This window comes from Macaca mulatta, chromosome 14 (genome assembly GCF_049350105.2).
Source record: "Macaca mulatta isolate MMU2019108-1 chromosome 14, T2T-MMU8v2.0, whole genome shotgun sequence".
Lineage (NCBI taxonomy): Eukaryota > Metazoa > Chordata > Mammalia > Primates > Cercopithecidae > Macaca > Macaca mulatta.
In genome coordinates this window covers 51,147,930-51,168,031 of record NC_133419.1, presented here as the reverse complement: position 1 = coordinate 51,168,031, position 20,102 = coordinate 51,147,930, and the positions used below count along the sequence as shown (strand labels likewise).

General features: G+C 38.9%; 1 protein-coding gene across 2 annotated transcripts in view; it reads right to left on the bottom strand.

The window, feature by feature from the left end:
* The window catches only part of RRAS2 (RAS related 2), a 79,406-nt gene that overhangs the window by 12,884 nt on the left and 46,420 nt on the right, over window positions 1–20,102 (bottom strand). For both annotated transcript variants that reach the window (NM_001260560.1, XM_077960455.1), the window contains exons 2-4: window positions 4,049–4,136; window positions 3,039–3,141; window positions 2,746–2,854 (exon numbers count right to left, since the gene is read on the bottom strand). In NM_001260560.1, coding sequence (NP_001247489.1) covers window positions 2,746–2,854; window positions 3,039–3,141; window positions 4,049–4,136 — 300 coding nt within the window. The remainder of the gene's footprint in view (window positions 1–2,745; window positions 2,855–3,038; window positions 3,142–4,048; window positions 4,137–20,102) is intronic.

Below are 20,102 nucleotides of genomic sequence, written 5' to 3'. Positions count from 1 at the left end.
GCAGAAAACTAAGCAATTGGATTTTAGGCACTTGCTTTTCTCCCTTGGATATATATACATCTAAGCTTTTCAGGATATACATAATTTATGACTATTTATATGGTTTAGATGGAAAAATAAATACAAAATACAAAATAACTTACTCCAAAAGCTAACACTACGTATCTTTAGGGTGACCGAAATAAGGAAATCATTTCCTGTATGTTCTCCCACTTTTTTACTCTGAGAATCTATTACTTTTACAAAAAGTAAAAAAAATTCCATGAAAAAAATTATAATCCAATGACATACAAACAAAGCCAGTGCCACAATATGTTGACTGTCTGCAGACAGATGGGAATTGCATACCACATTCTGGCAATCTCCAATACAGGTTGAATATCCCTTATCTAAAATGCATGGGACCAGAAGTGTTTGGGATTTTGGAATATTTTGATTTTAGAATACAGTATTTGCATATACATAATGATGTTTCTTGGGGATGGGACCCAAGTCTAAACACAAAATTCATTTACTTTTCATATATACTTTATACACATAGCTTGACGATAATTTTATACAATATTTTAAGTAATTTTGTGCGTGAAACAAAGTTTTGACTGTGTTTTGACTGTGACATCACATGAGGTCAGGTGTGAAATTTTCCACTTGTGGAATCATGTTGGCTCTCAAAAAGTTTCAGATTTTGGAGCATTTCAGATTTCAGATTTTTGGGCTAGGGATCCTCAATCTGGTATATAGACAACTTAAAAATAACTCATATAGACCCAGCTGATAATGGCAGAGCTTCTTTGGGTTCTAGTGGGTATACACCCTCCTTCCCTCCCTAATCTGCCACTGCCTACCCTACAGGAGATCTCCACCTATCCTAGGTCTCCTACCTATCCCTTTACTGGAGCTACCACCATGAGAAGGTTTGAGAAAGATCCTGTTTCTATATTCAGGGCAGGAAGCATATAGGGGTGAGGCAGAAGTCAGCGAGAGATAGGGAAAAGAACTCCTTCAATGCACGTCTACTTTGCCATTATTTCCCAGATGCAGTGACATATAGAGTTTCTAGTACTAGAAAGAACTGAGAAGAGCCACAGGCAGGGTCCACTGGGCAACATCAATAAATATAATCCGGTTTAGAAACCTCAAGGAAATGCTCTAAAAAAAAAACAAAATTAAATCTAAAAAAAATAGATGAACTGTCTATGCTAGGTTTATAATGCAAGCAATGCCATATTCTTAATTATTTCAAATGGTTTATATTCATTTGAAATGAAGAAGAAATGTTTTCACCCTAACTTTATAACTCAGATTTGCACAAGACCTAGCAGGAAAATTTATTCTATACCAAGTTTCATCAGTGAACATTTCCAAATCTTAGCATTAGGATAATATATCATTTTCCCTTAAGTCAGTGTTTGAAATCTGGTATGCCAATAAAATTTTATGTACACAGCTAAAATCAGACAGTTACAAAATGGAAGGCTGCCCTCAAAGCTGTTTATCAACCAATTTTTCCTGATGTTTGCACTTTTCCAACAAAATCCTAAGAATCTGTAAACACAACATAATATAAAAACAAGAATACTTAAATACCAGCAAAAGAAACAATTTAAAAAATACAGTTCAGATGTGGGATAGAGACGAAAGACCTTAAAATATATATATATATTAAATATATATATATTTTAAATAAAATATATATATATAACATTGATATTGTTTGGCTGTGTCCCCATCCAAATCTCATCTTTAACTGTAGTTCCCATAATCCCCACGTGTCGTGGGAGGGACCAGGTGGAGATAATTGAATCATCGGTAGTTTCGCCAATCCTGTTCTCGTGGTAGTGAATAAGTCTCAAAAGATCTGATGGTTTTAAAAAGGGCGGTTTCCCTACACACACACTCTTGCCTGCCGCCTTTGCTCCTCCTTTGCCTTCCGCCATGATTGTGAAGTCTCCCCAGAGATATGAAACTGCGAATCCATTAAACCTCTTTTCCTTTATAAATTACCCAGTCTTGGGTATGTCCTTTTGGCAGCATGAGAACGGACTAATACAAATGAACAGCCTACATTAATATACAACTGACCTTGTTCCCCTCCTCCACAAAAAAGGTGAATGTACAATGTCACCAAAACATTGTTTTAACTAATAAAATTTCAGTAAGTGGGTAAAGAAACAAGTGAGAATAAATTAGCCTGCAAACTAAATACTAAAAATATTATTTTATTAAATGTTACCAAAGTGTTAGAGCTAGCCAATGTAAAGAATTAATAGAAAATTCAGTCATTAAAGTGACTTAGAAAAAATCCAAATATTGTAATATAAATGAAAGCCATTCTCTACATGAAGTTAATTTAGTATTAACACTGAATAACTTAGGCCTTTAGTGGTAACTTTGAAATTATTCAACTAAGTTAGAGTTTTGGATGTAATCCAAGAAATTATTACATGTGAATGAAGCTAGTTCAAACATTTGCAGGCTTATAAAGTCTTACAAAATTTTATGAAAAACTATTTGAAAATAAGAAATTTTAATTTCCCCAAATCTACGTCCTTTCTATTTTTTTTACCCGCTGTGACTTCTGTAAATACACTGTGCCAGACTCAGCTATAAACACTTAAGTGGCATGGAGCACAGTATTTTTTTTTTTTTTTTTTTTTACCAGACTTTCAATTATTTCCTTAAATCTATCAGTTCACTTACATGATTACAAACAATTGGTTTCCCAACAATGAAATTCCTTCTCACCTGTCTTTGATGATCCAGATCTGCTTTATTACCAATTAAAATCATTGGGAACTCATCACGATCCTTTACTCTGAGAATCTGTCTTTGAAACTTATAGATTTCTTCAAAACTTAAAAAAAAAAAAAAAATCAAAAACAAATTAATCAATTTGGTCAAGTATCAGAATTCAGCAAGTCTCATGCCCCATTTAGTACTTTATTTTTCCTTTTTCTATAAAAACAAAAAGTCCAAATTCAATAAAGTCTAGTGATCTTGACAAAAACAGTGGATCTACATTCTAATATGGTACAAACCTGCCTCTATCTGTGACTGAAAAGACCAACAGGAAGCCCTCGCCAGTCCTCATATACTGTTCTCTCATGGCTCCAAACTCTTCTTGTCCTGCTGTATCCAAAACTACAGAAAAAACAACAAATGTAATTATACTTGTGCTTTCATTTTATAAACTGCTTCCCCACAAGGGCAAGACCAATTAATATGGGTCCTCTAGAGAGCCTCATACTTGGTATAATATAGAAATGGCATTCCTTTCTTAGTACTTTATTCTTAATACTAAAGACAAATATATTCTAATGGCAGACAGTTACAGAGTTTATCTTCATCAGTACTGATTGACTTTGTGGTTAGAATATATTAGCATACTAACTAGAAGCTTAAAAATATAAATACATTTAATCAGATAGAGTCAAGTAGCCTCTAAAATCACTTGAATGTTTTATCCCCTCCATGGAAAAAACTGAAAAAGATACGTGTAAATTCAATAAAGAAATCTGAGTTATAACCACCATCCCCCAATACCATACTTAGTGCAGGTGCTAATGTAATTTTTGATCTCTGCAAATAAAAGAATCACACATATTAGAAGAATAGGGCTTTCCTTGTGGAGAGGTGGGATGTTTAGACACAAACAGTATTTGTTAAAGCCTCTGTGCTATAAATTCTAAGTGACAAATATCAAACCTTTTCTATATTCACTTCATCCATTTTAACCTTTGCCAAAAGGTAGGAAGAGTTGAGACCTGGCAGGTTTTTTCCAGTTGCCTCAATAAAATCAACTTCAACAAACTGTAATGAGACTAGTTTCACTAGAACAAGATCAGTACAAATATTGTTTTACTTTTCATTTACTGAAGAATATTTAAATTACCCATTTTGCGGACTCTTCAATCAAAACTTACAAATGACATGGGCTAATATTCCAGATCATCTAATATTTCAAATATATTTAACATAGCAAAACATCAGAGTTTACTTTTTTAAAATATATGATATAGAAATTATCAAAAAAAGGAAGTTTACTTACTATCTAGCCGGGCTGCTCTGTCATCTATCACACACTGCTTTGTGTAAGAATCTTCAATGGTTGGATCATAATCTGTTACAAAATAGGACTGCAAGAAAAGAAAAAACCTTATTTTAAAATTTATGGCCAGGCATGGTATCTCACACCTGTAAATCTAGTGCTTTGGGAGGCTGAGGGAGGAGGATCACTTGAGGCCAGGAGTTTGAGACCAGCCTGGGCAACACAGCAAGACTCTATCTCTAATAAAAAAAAAAAAAAAAATTAAAAAATTAAAACATTAGCTGACGTGGTGTGTCCCTGTATTCTCTGCTACTTGGGAGGCTGATATGGGAGGATCACTTGAGCCCAGGTGGTAGGGGCTGCAATGAACCATGACTGTGCCACTGTATTCCGCCTGGGAGACAGGATAAGACCCTGTCTCAAAAATAAAAACAAATAAAATAAATAGAATAAAAAATAAAATTTATGATTACCTGCCTACCAATGTTACTTTGCTTAACAAATTCCACTTACCCAGAACTAATCAAAACATTTTCAAGGTACTAGAGTTTACCCTATATGTCAATTCCCCACCAAATGTTCTTATGAGCACTTTCACGTGAAGAAAAGCTACTAGGTATCTCTAAATGTTCATATCTGAAATATGCAAGATTGCAAAAGATCTACAACTTTTTTTGTAATTATTTAAGGTTAAGAATCTAGATCTCAAACTCTAGAAAAATTAGAAAACACAGTAAGTTATAATTCAGACCTATTTGAATTAGCAACCTGATTATAATCATCAGTCCTAAGAAGACAAGTAGCTGGAAAGAAATGGAGACAACACAAAGAAGCCTGGAACATTTCGTCTTATACCTTTCTTTTCTCACACTTTGTCTTATTCCTCTTTCAACTCTTATGTACTATAAGAAAATATCATTTTGAAATTTTTTCATCTGTAGGAACCTCAAACTTATTCTTTCAGTGACACCTTTTTTTGCTTTTTTTAAAATCTTATATTCTATTCCTCTCTTCTTTGATCAAACCCTCCCAACTATTGAAAAAAAAGAGGGGCGGACAAAGTATCCAAGTAAGAAGGGAAGAATCTCAGCCTACATACCAGTTTTCTTTAAAAGGGTTTTAAAAAGTCAGCTACTCAGGAGGCTGAGGTGAAAGGATCACCTGAGCCCAGAAGGTCAAGGCTACAGTGAGCCATGATCATATCACTCTGCACTCTAGCCTTGGTGACAGGATGAGACCCTGTTTCCAAAAAAGAAAAAGGATTAAAAAAGAAAACAACAATAATCTGAGAAAGTACCTTTCCCTCTTTTTACAGAAGGGCACTAACTAGGACACCAACATTATCATCCTTTTGTTCTGAGTATCTCCTTTGATCTACTTTGGACAGACTTCCTCAAAGCCCATTTTTCCCACTGGCTCATTACAAAATCTGAAGGAATGATTTGGAAGGAGACAGCTTAATGCTAGGAACCAGCACCAAGGGTGTTTAGCCTTCTTCAGGCAACGGTTCCTGGCTCTTGCGACCCAACAGTTGTGGTGACCTACGCAAACACCAGAGAGCTACTCAGAAATAAGCACTCGGAACAGGAGAGAAAAGAACCCCCTGGTTTTGGGAGGAGATATACTAATCTGCCTGATACCATGACTTTACATATTTTTTTTGAAGGACACTTTCCACATTTTATTTAAGTCTTAAGAATAACTTTAAAGCCAGGCATGCTGGCTCATGCCTGTAATCCTAACACTTTGTGAAAATCACTTGAGCCCAGGAGTTCCAGACTAGCCTGGGCAACAAGGTGAGACCGCATCTCTACAAAAAATGTAAGACTTAGCCAGATGTGGTGGTGTACACCTGTAGTCCTAGTTACTCTGGAGGCTGAGACAGAAGAATTGCTTGAGGCTAGGAGTTCGAGGTTGCAGTGAGGTATGCTCATGTCACACTACACTCTAGCCTGGGAGACAGAATAACACCCTCTTAAAAATTTTTTTAAGTTAAAATTAAAATGTTTAATCACAGAATTCCTATATTCTGTGATTATAGAATATCAATAATCCTATTTCTTTTTTGATATTTCACTTAAATGCATGCTTTACTGAACAAAATTTGTAAAAGAAATGTTTACCAATAGCAGTAACTTTTAGTAGGAAGCCATCTCCTCCACTACTCCATCACCATTTAAAAATAAACAAGTATCAATTCACTTAACTAGCCTAAAAAAATAAATAAATAAGCAGGTATCAAAACAATCATGATCTTACTTTTTGGCACCCATGCCACTTCAAAAAGTAAACAAATTTTACTGGCAACAATATTCTCTATATCCACTATTCTAAACAGGAATCAGCAGTCTTTCACAAGCAAATTGGATAAAGCATGCTCTGTACTTTTTAAGATTCGTTTCTTGAAACATGTTTCCCCATATGCCATGCTTTTATATCTTGTAAAACCTGAATTTCACTGACTATTCCCAGTTGATGCCTAAAAGTGCTACACTGTCCCTACCAATTTGGCCTAAAATATAATAAACAAATGTTAAATACATTTTTTACAAATGTCTAAGCCATGCACAGTAACTAGAATTCTTTAAATGTGACAGTTCTTGGCATTGTGAGATTAAATTAAGATATAAGCATGTACAAAAGATTGTTGGTTTGACTGTTGTATAAAAGACTGTTACAACTTTGAAGTCCAGTATAACAAACTGTTTTACCTCTACTAGCTATGAACATTTCTTTGGATGTCTTAACTCTTGAAACACAATCTTAGTATTACAAGAATTTTGCCATACTGCTACATGCATTTATTCCACTCATACTAATTTTTAAGACAAATTAATTGCTGGGATTTTTGGATATTTAGGTTCACATCGAATCTCTGCTGTGTCCTATCTTCAAACTGTCTACAGAGACCATCATCTACTTGCTATACGTAAATTGTGGAGCCATCCACATTGGAAGATTCCTCCTCCAACGAAACATCACTCTGGGAACTATCATAGAATCAAAAACCTCTTTCCCTCTCAAAATTCTAACAAGACAGGTCAGAATATCCCTAAGAAGAGCATTCACTGTGTGCAGGTAACAAATACAAGCATCATCTCCCACCAAAAAGGCAACATTTTTGTTAAACTTGGGTACCAGATATTTGAGGCAACAGATCACCAACAAGTAATCAGTCCCAGTGATGAACAGTCCTGGGTTTAATTCTAACTCTGCTACTCTCTAGCTGTGGGACCTAAGGCAAATCACTTTACATGTCTAATCTTTAGCATCTATAAAACAGAGATAGAAACAAAATCCTGTGAAGCAGGTAAAATGAAGTAATGCATATGAAGTACCAAGGCATGCTGATTAATAAATGTCAACCATAATAATAACTTATTTTTGTCATGCAGTTAAACGGTCTGAATTAGTGTTTTTTACTCAAGTATAAAGATTTGCTAAGCTCAGGAGTAGCTGTAATAATTCCAGTCCTAGTTACACTTCAGACCAACTACATGACCTCTGGGACTTGATATCCAAACACTGTGAATGAAGATGAAAGCTGGGGTTCTGGAAATAGTCTCTGGATTTGAGGAGCAACTACACCGGTAATTTACGTAAGTAAAAACCCATCAAGCTGTACATTTAAGATCTGTACACTTTTTTGTACATATATGAATACCTCTAGAGAATATATAAATTAAATGGCTCCCTGCTGCTTACAGGATTCCATCGTTTCTTTACGTAGTATGCAAAGCCCTCCAGTCTTTACGTAGTATGCAAAGCCCTTCAGTTTGATCTGTGTTGTTCACCATGCAAAGCCCCATTTCCCACTACTTGAAACCCTTCGGCCAATTGTCCTTGCTCTCTTGATTGTACTCACTCATTTGTTCAGTGATCATGTATGCAGCACCTACTAAGAACTCCATAAAGACAAGGTCTCTACCTTCAGAGCCCAGTGCCTTTTATACAACAATCAGTAGTTGAGCTATTACTGGGGGCAAGAGGGATTGGGGCATTTTAAATCTATACCCAAGACAAAGAACAGAAACAGCACGAAGTGCCAATACCATGCTTGTTCAGAAGGCAAGATAAGTTAGGAACGTTATGTACAGAACTATGTGTGCGTTCACTTATAAACACAGAGCCTCAGCAATTTGCCAGAAAAGAAAACAGTCTCTCTCCTGAAGTTATAAAAAGTTACCAACTACATCCCAGAAAGGATGTTCTGTAGCAGAAAGAGAGAAAAAAAAAAAAGAAAACAGCACAGTATTGCACTGAGCTAGACAGTAAAGGTTCAGGCAAAGATAGGGAAAGAGGGTGGACCCAAGGGCTCAAGAGTACAATGAGGGGAAAGGAAGGGTGGAGGATGGAGAGAGCACATGTTTCCCGATAGACATGAAAGGGTGTGTGCAGAAGGATCCTAGTCAAAAGACAAGGAATACCCCCATTCAAAGGGCAGCATGCCTTCCTGGTAGTATAGAAGGGCAAATGAACTTCAGTTTCTTTAAAGTTGTCAGGAGATACAGAGAAACATTTAGGATTAGGGACGCTATCACATTCAGACAGAGATAAAATCTGGTCTGGCAAGCCTGGGCAACATAGCAAGAACGCCATCTCTACAAAACATAAATTACCCAGGTGTGGTGGCACACGCCTATAGTCCCAGCTACTCAGGAGGCTGAGGTAGGAGACTGAGGTAGGAGAACTGCTTGCGCTCAGAAAGATGAGGCTGCAGTGAGCCATGACGGCACCACTGCACTCCAGCCTGAGCAACGAAGCAAGACCCTGTTTCAACGCCACCCCCTCCAAAAAAAATTGATCTGGGTAAGTTTGTCAGAAGCCCCTAATAATGCCAAAGTATAATATTATGCTGGGATAAGCAGGATAATCCTGTTTACATGCCACTAGATTACGTAACAGAAGCTTGGGCTGGCCTCCTAAGGAGAACTGCCAACTCAGTATCTCCCCATTCAAAGAAGCTACATTAGGGAGGAAAAGAAGGAAGGAAGGAGAGGAAAGGGGATGAGTTGCCCTTCAGCATTCAGTGGTAAGGAGTGACAACTCACTTTCTCCTGACACCAAGCTATTGGTGAAAGTGTAGTTCCCAAACACTGCCACATAGTGGTGCCTGGTCTACACACTGGGACTGGTAATTTACTGGAAATTCTAGGAAACTCAGTGAATCCAGCACACTCGTTAAGTCTACCACCCTTGCATAGAAAAAGGATAGGCTAGATCTAAGGTACCACTGGGGAGCTGTAAACAAATGCAGGGCAGTTCTGAGCACAGCATCATTCTCAGGAAAGTCGTAGGAGTTCTCTAAAACCATAGGGTACAGAAAGGGGGAGGGAAAAGGAGAGGAGAGGACAGAAACAGACAAAACAAGTGTAGGAAAACCCTGAAAAATACTGAATCTGGGCACTGTGTATATGGTTGTAGGTTCTCTGAACTTTTGTATATATTTGATAATTTTCATATTAAAATTAATTTTTTCTAAATCTGGTGGTAGCACATAAGGAAAGAGACAGTGATCTTTTTTTAACCCTGAGCTTTCACCTTACTCAAGACTACATCATGTAGAAGGCTGACAGCTTTTCTTGCTCAGAATATATTCCAGGTTTTTTTTTCTCTTTTCCCCATCCCTCTTTTCTCCCTCCCTCCTTTTCTCTCAAAACCACATATATCTTATCTACTTTATCTTTTATTTTTTACTTTTATTGTCCATTTCTTCCCCCACCCAACTAGAAACTCCATGAGGACAGGGACTTTGTCAGAGAAGTAAAGTGACCTGCTTAGTGCTTAAACATCAAATCACGTTGCTAATCTGCCTCTCTGAAAGTAAAACACACTCACACTCATCTTCCATTCCTGCTTCCACTGATCCCATTGAAAGTGACATATCCATAGGCCAGGCACCATGGCTCATGCCTATAATCCCAGTATTTTGGGAGGCCAAGGCGAGTGGATCACCTGAGATCAGGAGTTCGAGACCAGCCTGGCCAACATGGTGAAACCCCATCTCTACTAAAAATAAAAAAATTAGCAGGGCATGGTGGCAGGCACCTGTAGTCCCAGCTATTCAGGAGGCTGAGGCAGGAGAATCGCTTGAACCCGGGTGGCAGAGGTTGCAGTAAGCCAAGATCTCGCCACTGCACTCCACTCCAGAGCGAGACTCTGTTTCAAAAATAAAAATAAATAAATAAATAAAATGCATAAAATTTCAAATTTCTCATTCCCTTATTGGCCTATAAAGGAGTAACTGTACCCTCCCACCCACCTCCCAAAAAAAAAAAAAAAAAAAAGACTAACAAATTTACTTTCTTTTCTTCTCCTTCTTGGGCTCCTGCTCAGCTCACCCCTTACCCCCATACTACACACAGATATCAGGTCATGAAACATTCTAGAGGCAAAATTCTGTGCTTCTCTGCTCCCCTCCAGTTTAAGACAGCATTTCCCTATTATTACATCTATCCATAAAACACGTACTATGTTTTTTAAATTATGATAAACTAAAACACGAGATTTCATTAACTTGCTTCCTATTAATAGGTGCATTTATATCTTTACTGGTGACAACATGATAAAGAAGAAAACACAAGGGCTCTGGAGTCAGACAGCCTGAAATCCAAATCCAGAAGCCATCCCTACTTGCTAGTTGTTTGAGTCCTTGGGTAAACTGACTAACACATCTCTAACTCCATTTCCTCAACAGAAAAGGGCAAGAACGGCTAGTTTAGGGAAGGCATATTCCAATGCCCACTTCAGATGTGGCACCGAAAAAAATTATAAGGGAAAAGGAAAAACTTCCCAGGGAGCTGCTCCCACTCCCAGTGGGCAAGGAGAAGCTCACAAAGTTGCCCCTCAGGATCTAAGGGCCACAGGTCCCCAGTGACTGCTATGTAGCCTCCATTCTCCTCTTCCAGGACAGAAGCGCTGGCTAAGTTATCCTATCCCTAGTTCCACCACTGTATCTCTGGTGTGTGGGGCTGCCTAGGGAGGCAGCAGAATTGAGGGAGTCTGAGGTGTAAGTCAAACAGACCCGGACACAGTTCTATCAGTTTGCCAGCTGTGAGAAACTAGAGCAGCTCACTTAACCTGTTTGAACCTCAGTTTCCTTGTCTATGAAATGAAAATCACACCAACTTTGCAGGATTGTTGTGAAAAGTTAAAAAATACTCTATGTCTATGTGGTGTACAAAGCACAACAGATGCCCTTAATAAATTATAGCTAATAAAGCCCAAATCACATCTTGCTTTCTATACAATGCCTTCAACACTCCAACCAGAAAATAATCTCAATATTCTCTTACTCTTAAAGTGACAACAGTTTGGATTTTTCTCAACTTCTGTCTTATTAGTAATAAGTTGTGATTTAGAAAATACATATACCAAGCTCAATGTATACTATATAATTGATACTTACAATTTCCTTTTACAATTGCTTATCTTTTCATGTATGTGTGTAAGTGAATGTATGAATAACTGATACATTGAGTTAAATTCAAAGTGTATAAGCATAAGACTTTCCCTCCAAGCCCTTCCTTGGGAAAGTTTTTCCTTATTCCTGAGTGAAATCTAAGGCAAGTCTCATCATTTTTTAAAATCATTCTTTGACTATAAATATATTTAGGCCAAACGCAATGGTTCATGCCTGTAATCCCAGCACTTTGGGAGGCAGAGGCAGGAAGATTGCTTGAGCCCAGGAGTTTGAGACCAGCCTCAGTGACATAGAGAGACCCCATCTCCACAAAAAGGAAAAAAAAAAAAAGTTTAAATATCCTTCAGCCTCAAGAATACCACAGTTTCAACAACTGTCTTAACTGCAGTAATCAATACTCATCTAAATTAAAGCTTCTCCCCTTCCTTGATGGAGCTGAGAAGTCTCGTTGGGCTGGGGGATGTGGGGGATCCTGTCATCATCTCTCTCTCACTGCTCTCTGCATCTCTTCTACCCACAACAGGCCATCTCTGGCTCCTTCAGGGTGGGAACTGAAGGAGTGGGAAAAACTATGGGGGTGTCAAAAGGCCACACCAATTAAGTGTGACGTTCATATCAACTTTTTCATGAGGGCCCTCCATACTCAATTCCCAGAACTTAAGTGAGACCTGGCCATTTACAACCCCAACCCTCGATCTCTGGGGTTTCCATGGGTACACCTCCCTTCTGGTTCACGTCACCTTCTAGGTGGCCAAGCACAGTGTCACTTTCTAGATGGCTTTAAGCTGGTTTCACCCAGCAGCTAAATGAAACACTAATGCCTTTCCAAGTACAGAGAGCTAACATACAGTCTTCTCTGTGCTCTGCTGCCTCAGGGCTACTGATCCATAGATTTGCATACTAAACCTTTCATTCCCCAAACTCCAGGGGATACATGTCAAATTCTCATAATGACTCCATTAGAGCCTCCCTCATCATTTGGCTTAAATCAAAGGGGCTTAAGGAGAAGCATCTTTCTCCTCTCCTCCACTATGTGTGGAAGCAGGAAGGGACACCGAACACAAGATATTAATAGCTCTTTCCAAAAACATTGTCTTAGAACCCTTAATAATCTCAACGCTTTTATTCCCTAGAGGTAGGTATGGGCTACATGTGCAAAACCAGCTTAAGGCTACCCACTATGCAAGTTCTTGGAATATGAGGATAACTTGGCACCTACTGTTTTATTCTGTCTTTTGGGTTTCAACAGAAGCTAAAATGAATTACAGTTCCAGTTAAAATTGTGTTCTATGTCCCAGGACATATAAAACTAGATTTACATGCTCAAGGTTTTTAAAACTTTCCTGAAGCTAAGTAATATACTTGCACATAGATCTCAAAGTATCAGCTATTGGAAAACACAGTAATTGTGAGGACTGCAGTGGGGAGAGAATTAATTTCCCCAAGCACAATAAGTACCTAGTTAGCCATTGGTAGCCTCCATTTTCTAAAACAAGAGCAGAGCAAATTCCTCTGGTAACACTAGAGAAGACTGCAGCAACTTCAGGCAGCTGTAAGCCAGAGCTGGGCTCCTCCTTGTGTCACTTTTTAGCAGCAGCTGTCATGTCACAGAGAACCTTTGTTCCCTGCAACATCCTCCCTTAATTTTTTGTCAAATGTTTCCAATATGCTTGATATTCCTTCACTGAAGTACAGTTTTTTTTGACTGAAATTAGTATTTCATTTAATCTAACATGTACAATTATATGTGTCTATAATTTAAACCCCAGAACTCTAATGCGGAATAACAAAAGCTACACTAAATCCAGTAATCCTTTTAGTTTCTTTTTAACAAAATTTAGTGAGGTCTTCAGTGTTGCCAATTGTCTCAGACTGCCTAAAGCAACCATGTGCCTTCTATTTGCCTTCCATACATTTTCAGCTAATATATGTGTATCACCTCACACATAGTATTTAGTTGCAAATGAATGGGCCTGGTATGTGCCAGCAGAAAGTACAGTACAAAATCAGCTTACAAACTGGTTCTATCACAAAAGTCTGTTTATAAGTTATTTGGTGTTTCTTCCTAAATTGCAGGTATATTCACAGGCCAAACCACAAAAGCTACTACTGGATGTGGCCCTGCCAGTATCAGCCCCAAGTTCTAACCTCTGAAGCAGGGTAATTTTTTCTAAGAATAAATGGGAAGAGAATTTCTTTTCCTTTTCCAGAGGGCAGAGTCAGGCCTAAACAAAACTTATATAGAGGGAAAGCTTGTCTTTGGGGTACCACTTGTATACCCCAGCCTTCTCAGCCTGCCCTAACTCCCCACTCGAATAGCCTTCCTTGGGTTTAGCCTTCTTCTGAAAACATTCTAAGTACAAAAACACTATATGTCTCTTCCCACTGTCCCAAAATTAAAACCCTCAGGAGATATTCCCTGAATTCCCAAACTAAAACCCGCAGGCACATTCCCACTAGCAGTGTTTGGGGGTTCCAATTTTTCAATATCCTCATCTAGACCTGTTATTAAACATCAGTCTTGACCATGCGTCGTGGCTCACACCTGTAATCCTAACACTTTGGAAGGCTAAGCCGAGAGGATCACTGGAGCCCAGGAGTTCGAGACCAGCTGGGCAACACAGTGAGACCCCCATCTCTACGAAATATTTAAATATTAGTCAGATGTGGTGGTGCGTAACTGTAGTCCCAGCTATGTGAGAATCTGAGGTAGGAGGATCACTTGAGCCCAGATGTTATAGGCTGCAGTGAGCAGTAACCGCACCACTGCATTCCAACCTGGGCTACAGAGTGAGCTCCTATCCCCAACCCCCACCCCACCCAAAAAAAAGGAATAATTTTTTTTACAACAGACACCCTATGGGTGTAAAATAGTCTCTCACTGCAGTTTTAATGTGCATTTCCCTAGCGGGATGTTGAGTACTTTTTTGTGTGCTTATTGGCCATTTGTATATCTTCTTTGCAGAAATGGCTACTCAAATCGTTGCCCCTTACTAAATTTTATCTTATCACTGAACGTAAGAGTAGTTTATATATTCTGGATATAAAGCCCTTATCAGAAACATGATTTACAAATATTTTTAAATGGTTTTCATTCATTCCTTCATTTATAGAAATGGGATCCCACTATGTTGTCCAGACTGGTGTCAAACTCCTAGGCTTAAGGGATCCTGCCTTCTCAGTCTCCTGAGTAGCTAGGACTACAGGCATGCATCACTGTGCCCAGATGATCTGCAAATATTTTCTCTCATAGCCCCCTTCTTATAAAGCCTTCCTGCCATAAATGAGTACATAGTTCCTAAATCTCAACTGTGGGGCTAAGTCTTATTACCCACCAACAACTCTCCACAATTCCAATTCCACATACCCAAGATTTTGGGTAATACCTGCTCCTGCGCCATCAATGGGTTATACTAGCCTCCCACTAGGTGGCTGTTCTACTGGGCTAACTGCTGATCTAGAACAAAACTTCCCTCACTATAACTATCCCTCTAATACCCCATTCACCCCACTCCCTACCCTGAGCTTTTCCTACCACACTGAACTTCAGCCTATACCATGCGCTAGTATAGTTCATTTGTCCCAGAATGTGAATTTACCCTTTTTCATCAAATCTAAGATGCCACTGATTTTAAGACCATCATTATTTTATGTGCCAAGATTAAAAAAAAAAAAAAAAAAAAAAAAAAAAGGCTGGGCGCAGTGGTTCACACCTATAATCCTAGTACTTTAGAAGGCCAAGGTGGGTGGATCACTTGAGGTCAGGAGTTCAAGACCAGCCTGGGAAACATGGTGAAACTCAGTCTCTACCAAAAATACAAAAATTAGCTGGGCATGATGGCACATGCCTGTGGTTCTAGCTATGCGGGAAGTTGAACTGGGAGGATCACAGGAGCTCGGGAAGTCAAGGCTGCAGTGAGCCGTGATTGTGCTACTACACTCCAGCCTGGGTGACAGAGAAGACCCTACCCCTACCCCCAACCAAAAAAAAAAGAAAGAAAAAGAGAAAAAAAATGCTATCAATACACTCATGACATGCCTTTGATTATAAGGCATCTCAATTTCAGATATACTAAAATGTATGGGGGGAGAATGTGATGAAATACAATAGTTCTAGACAACCGTACTGGTAAAGCTAGTTTTTGAGACGGAATATCTTACTTTGTCGCCCAGGCTGGAGAGCAGTGCTGCAATCTCGGCTCACTGCAACCTCCGTCTCCCTGGTTCAAGTGATTCTCCTACCTCACAGCCTCCCAAGTAGCTGGAATTACAGGCACCCACCATTTTACAGATGAGACCATTGAGGCTCAGCAGTTAAATAACCTGCCAAAGGTCACAAAGTGGAACTGGGATTCAAATCAGGTCTAACTCCAATGCAATACTCCTTCCATTACACTTTCTTTAACCTGCCATACTAACACAGCACATAGCCTGCGACATTTTAAAAAAAAAAAATCCTGGTACCCCTTAAAATAAGTGATTTGTTATTTTTTTAAATTATAAACTGCTACTGCCAGATAGAAAAGTAAAGTCGTTTCATTAAAAATGGAAACACCCTGTTTGTAAGTTATGAGTAAATGTATAAGTAGGTCATTTTTAAAAATACACAAAGATACTCTTTGATCCAGCAATTTCAATTCCAGAAACTTATCCTGCTGATAGGTCTGCACATGTAAGAAATGACATGTGCAAGGTTGTTCATAGTGAAATGTCTTTAAAAGACTGGAAACACAATATGCTTCAGCAAGGACAATATCATTCAGCAAATGGCTGGTTAAATTATAAAAGGTTCATTCAATATAAATATAACCATTAAGAAAAGGACTTCATCCATTAATATACAGTAATCTGCAAGATACGTTGTTAAATACCCACAGTTTATGTATTTGCTTTATGTGCACAAAATATCTCTGGAAAGATACACAAGAAACTAACTTTATCTTCGGGTTTAACTGGGCTGCTGGGAGTTATGGATGGAAGGAAAAACAATTCTTGTAGCTTTCAAATCTGAAATATGTGAATGAAAGAAGGAACACAAGAGTTTTGAAAGACCTAGACGGATTAAACATAAACTCTTTAGTAATAAAAGCTAGATTCTAGTCCCAGCTATACAAACAACTAGCTGAGTGCTCCTACATGAGTAAACCTCTTTCCTGGCTCTCAGCTATAAATGAGGAGTTTGCTCTTCATGACCTCTTTAAGACTATTTCCAGGTATATAATTTTATTGTGACATGTTTAGCTCCTACAATATGCCAAATACAATTTATAGGTGCTATCCGGGACTTCCTTGTTTTAAATTTGTGGAATACAGAAAAATATCAGATTTTAAATGAGGAAGATTTGCTTGAAGACCTACCTCTGCTACTTTATAGCTGTAGGATTTGCAGCAAGTCACTTCTCACTGACACCAAATTTAATTACTTGCAAAGCTGAGAGCTACTTTCAAAAGTTTGTTATAAGGAGTGAAAATTTTCTGTACTTTTCAGCTCCACATGAAATGTGAACTACTGCACACAGACTCCCCCTTCAGGTGCTATGAAGTAAAGAGCATGTATTTTGGAGGCAGTCAGACCCACATGCCCCGCTTAATTGCTGTATCATCTTGGGAAGGTTATTTAATCTCTTAAGTCTCAATTTCCTCAGCTAAAAGATGAACATAATTATTCTGACTTGAAAGGGCTATTGTGAAGATTAAATGATATTGTTAAGTACTCAGTACCACTGCTTAACTAAAAACGGCATTCAAAAATTGACTCTTTTCCTTTCCAAACTTAGAAATGGAAGGCTGCCCCATAAACAGGTAGGTAACCAACTTTTGCTTCCCAGAGTCTGGACTGTTACTTCCATTTTTACTTCCTCTCCCTTCTAGCCCTTGTTACCTACCAATATCCTAAACCCCGATTTCATTTCTCACCTCTTCTAGAGCAGAGAATGGTCTGTAGAAGCAAAACTAGAATTCAAGGGAGTGATTTCCACAGCCCATGTTCTATTACTAAGCTGCTAAAACTGCCACAAGAATCTTCCCTAGGTTCACTCACCAGACCACTTAATCTACAAATACTAACTGAGCACCTACAATGTGCCAAGCATTGTGTCAGGAGCTGAGAATCTAATCCCAGGCTCTCAGAGGGCTGGCAATTTCTTGAAGTATTGACCATCAACAAATAAGCAAACATAACACATCAGAGGTGATACGAACTCTGAAGGAAAATGAAGGGGGCTGGCAACAGCAGGAGTTGGAGGGGAGGATATGATACTGTATAAGACAGTCAGAGAAGGTTCCATGCACAATGTGACACTGGAAAAGGGAATCCTGGATGAACTGAGGGAGTGAGTCATGCTGTCATCTAGAAGCTCATTCCAGGCAGACGGAACATTAAATTAAAGGCAGTGCGGTGAGAGTACTGTAACATATCTGAGAAACAGCAAGACAGCCAGTGTAGCTACAACAACAAACAAGAGAGAGTGGGTTAGAGTTCAGAAAATTAACAGGGAGGCAGGCGGAGCCTTGCAGGCCACAGTGAGGACTTTGGATTTTATTCAAAGTGAAATGAAAACCACTAGAGGGTTTGAGGCAGGTAAGTAAAATGTTCTGACTTTCATATGAAAAGTAATACTGGCTGCAGTCGGAAGACTGGATTACAGGCCAAGGGTGAAATCAAAGAGACTACTTAAGAAGCTATTACAATAAATCATGAAAAGAAAATGGCAGCTTGAAGGGGGGTGACTGGAGTGGAACTGTAAAGTGGCCAGATCCATGTTTACTTCCAAAGGAGGGCCAATAGGATTTGCAGATAAACTGGATGTAGATATAGAGTCTGTCAGAACAGACTCAAAGATGATGCCCAGTTTTTCTGCCTAATTAACTGTAAGAATGGTGGTACCATTTATTGGGCTGCAACAGGCTGGTGGGGTAGAGAATGGGCGCAAGAACACAGAGTGGTTTTGTACATGTTCTGTTAAGACACTTATTAGACACCTACTACAGAAATGAGTCTGGGATTCACTGAAAGGTGGGGCTGAAGACAAATTTGGGAGTCAGGAGATAGATGGTATTGTCACAAGATGAATCAGACAGAGAAAACAAAAGGGACTGGGACCTGGGGTACTCCACTGTTGGGAGGTTACGAAAATGAGAAAGATCTAGGCAAGGAAACTGAGAAGGAGCAGCTAAAAGTAGGGATAGAACAAAGAATATGGTAGCCAGGAGGACAAGAGAAGAAAATAATTTAAGAAGTGAAAGATAAGGGTTGCTGATAGATAAAGTAACCATAATAACAACAGTGACAGCAAACACTTATGTGGCATTTACTATACACCAGACACTGCTCTCTCTCTACAGACAAGGAAAAAAAAAGAACTGAAAGATTAAGTAGGGTGACCATATAAGTTATTGATAAACGAGGACTCAAAGAGGATGCTAATAATAATTACATCAGGACAACGGGCATAAACCAGGACTTTCCTAGGCAAATAGACATGGTCACCCTAAGGTTATGCATCTCTCTCAGGCATGGAAGGAATTCTTCCTTGTTTCTTATTCGGCGTTCTAATCATAACCTATCGTGTGGCTACTGCTTTCCTTCCCAGCCTTGCATGCAATGGACAGACGGGTTCTGATACCTCCTTTCAAAGGGATTAGCCAAGAACCATCCCACAGAGGAAATCAAAACAGTGTGTGCATACACATTGCTTCTGATACTTTTTTCAAAAACTCTGTGGCAAAGGATTTTCACTGATTCAAGAAGAAACAAATTTAAAAGTATTTTAGGCCAGAAGCAGTGGCTCATGCCTGTAATCCCAACACTTTGGGAGGTCAAGGTGAGAGGATCGTTTGAAGCTCGGAGTTTGAGACCAGCCTGGGAAACATAGCAAGACCCATAAAAAATAACTTAAAAGTTAACCCAGTGTGGTAGGGTACACCTATAGTCCCAGCTACTCTGGAGGCTGAGGTGGGAGGACCGCTTGAGCCCAGGAGTTTCAGGTTACAGTGAGCTAGCATCAGACCACTGCATTCCAGCTTGGGCAACACAGCGAGAATCTATCTCTAAAAAATAAAAATAAAATAAAAAATAAAAGTACTTTATTTTATTTTGAGACAGAGTCTCACTCTGTTGCCCAGGCTGGAGTGCAATGGCGCAATCTCGGCTCACTGCAACCTCTGCCTCCCGGGTTCAAGCAATTTTCCTGCCTCAGCCTCCCGAGTAGCTGCGATTAAAGGCACATGCCAACACGCCAAGCTAATTTTTATATTTTCATTAGAGACAGGGTTTCACCATGTTGGCCAGGCTAATCTTGAACTCCTGACCTCGGGTGATCCACCCACCTCGGCCTCCCAGTGTTGGGATAACAGGCACGAGCCACTGTGCCTGGCAACATAAAAGTACATTTTCCTAAAATGTATTTAGGAAAACATAGGTCAGTTATACCAGAAAATTATTTCAATAGTATATTTTTCAATGTACTTGTTTCACAAGAACATAGCCATTAATGAAGGAAATTAACACTGCAAACTAACAAAGTTACATAAACATACACACACAAACAAGATATGTCATGATAGCTTTGTTACTAGGAAACACTTTTTTTTTTCTTGAGATAGTGTCTCGCTCTGTTGCCCAGGCTAGAG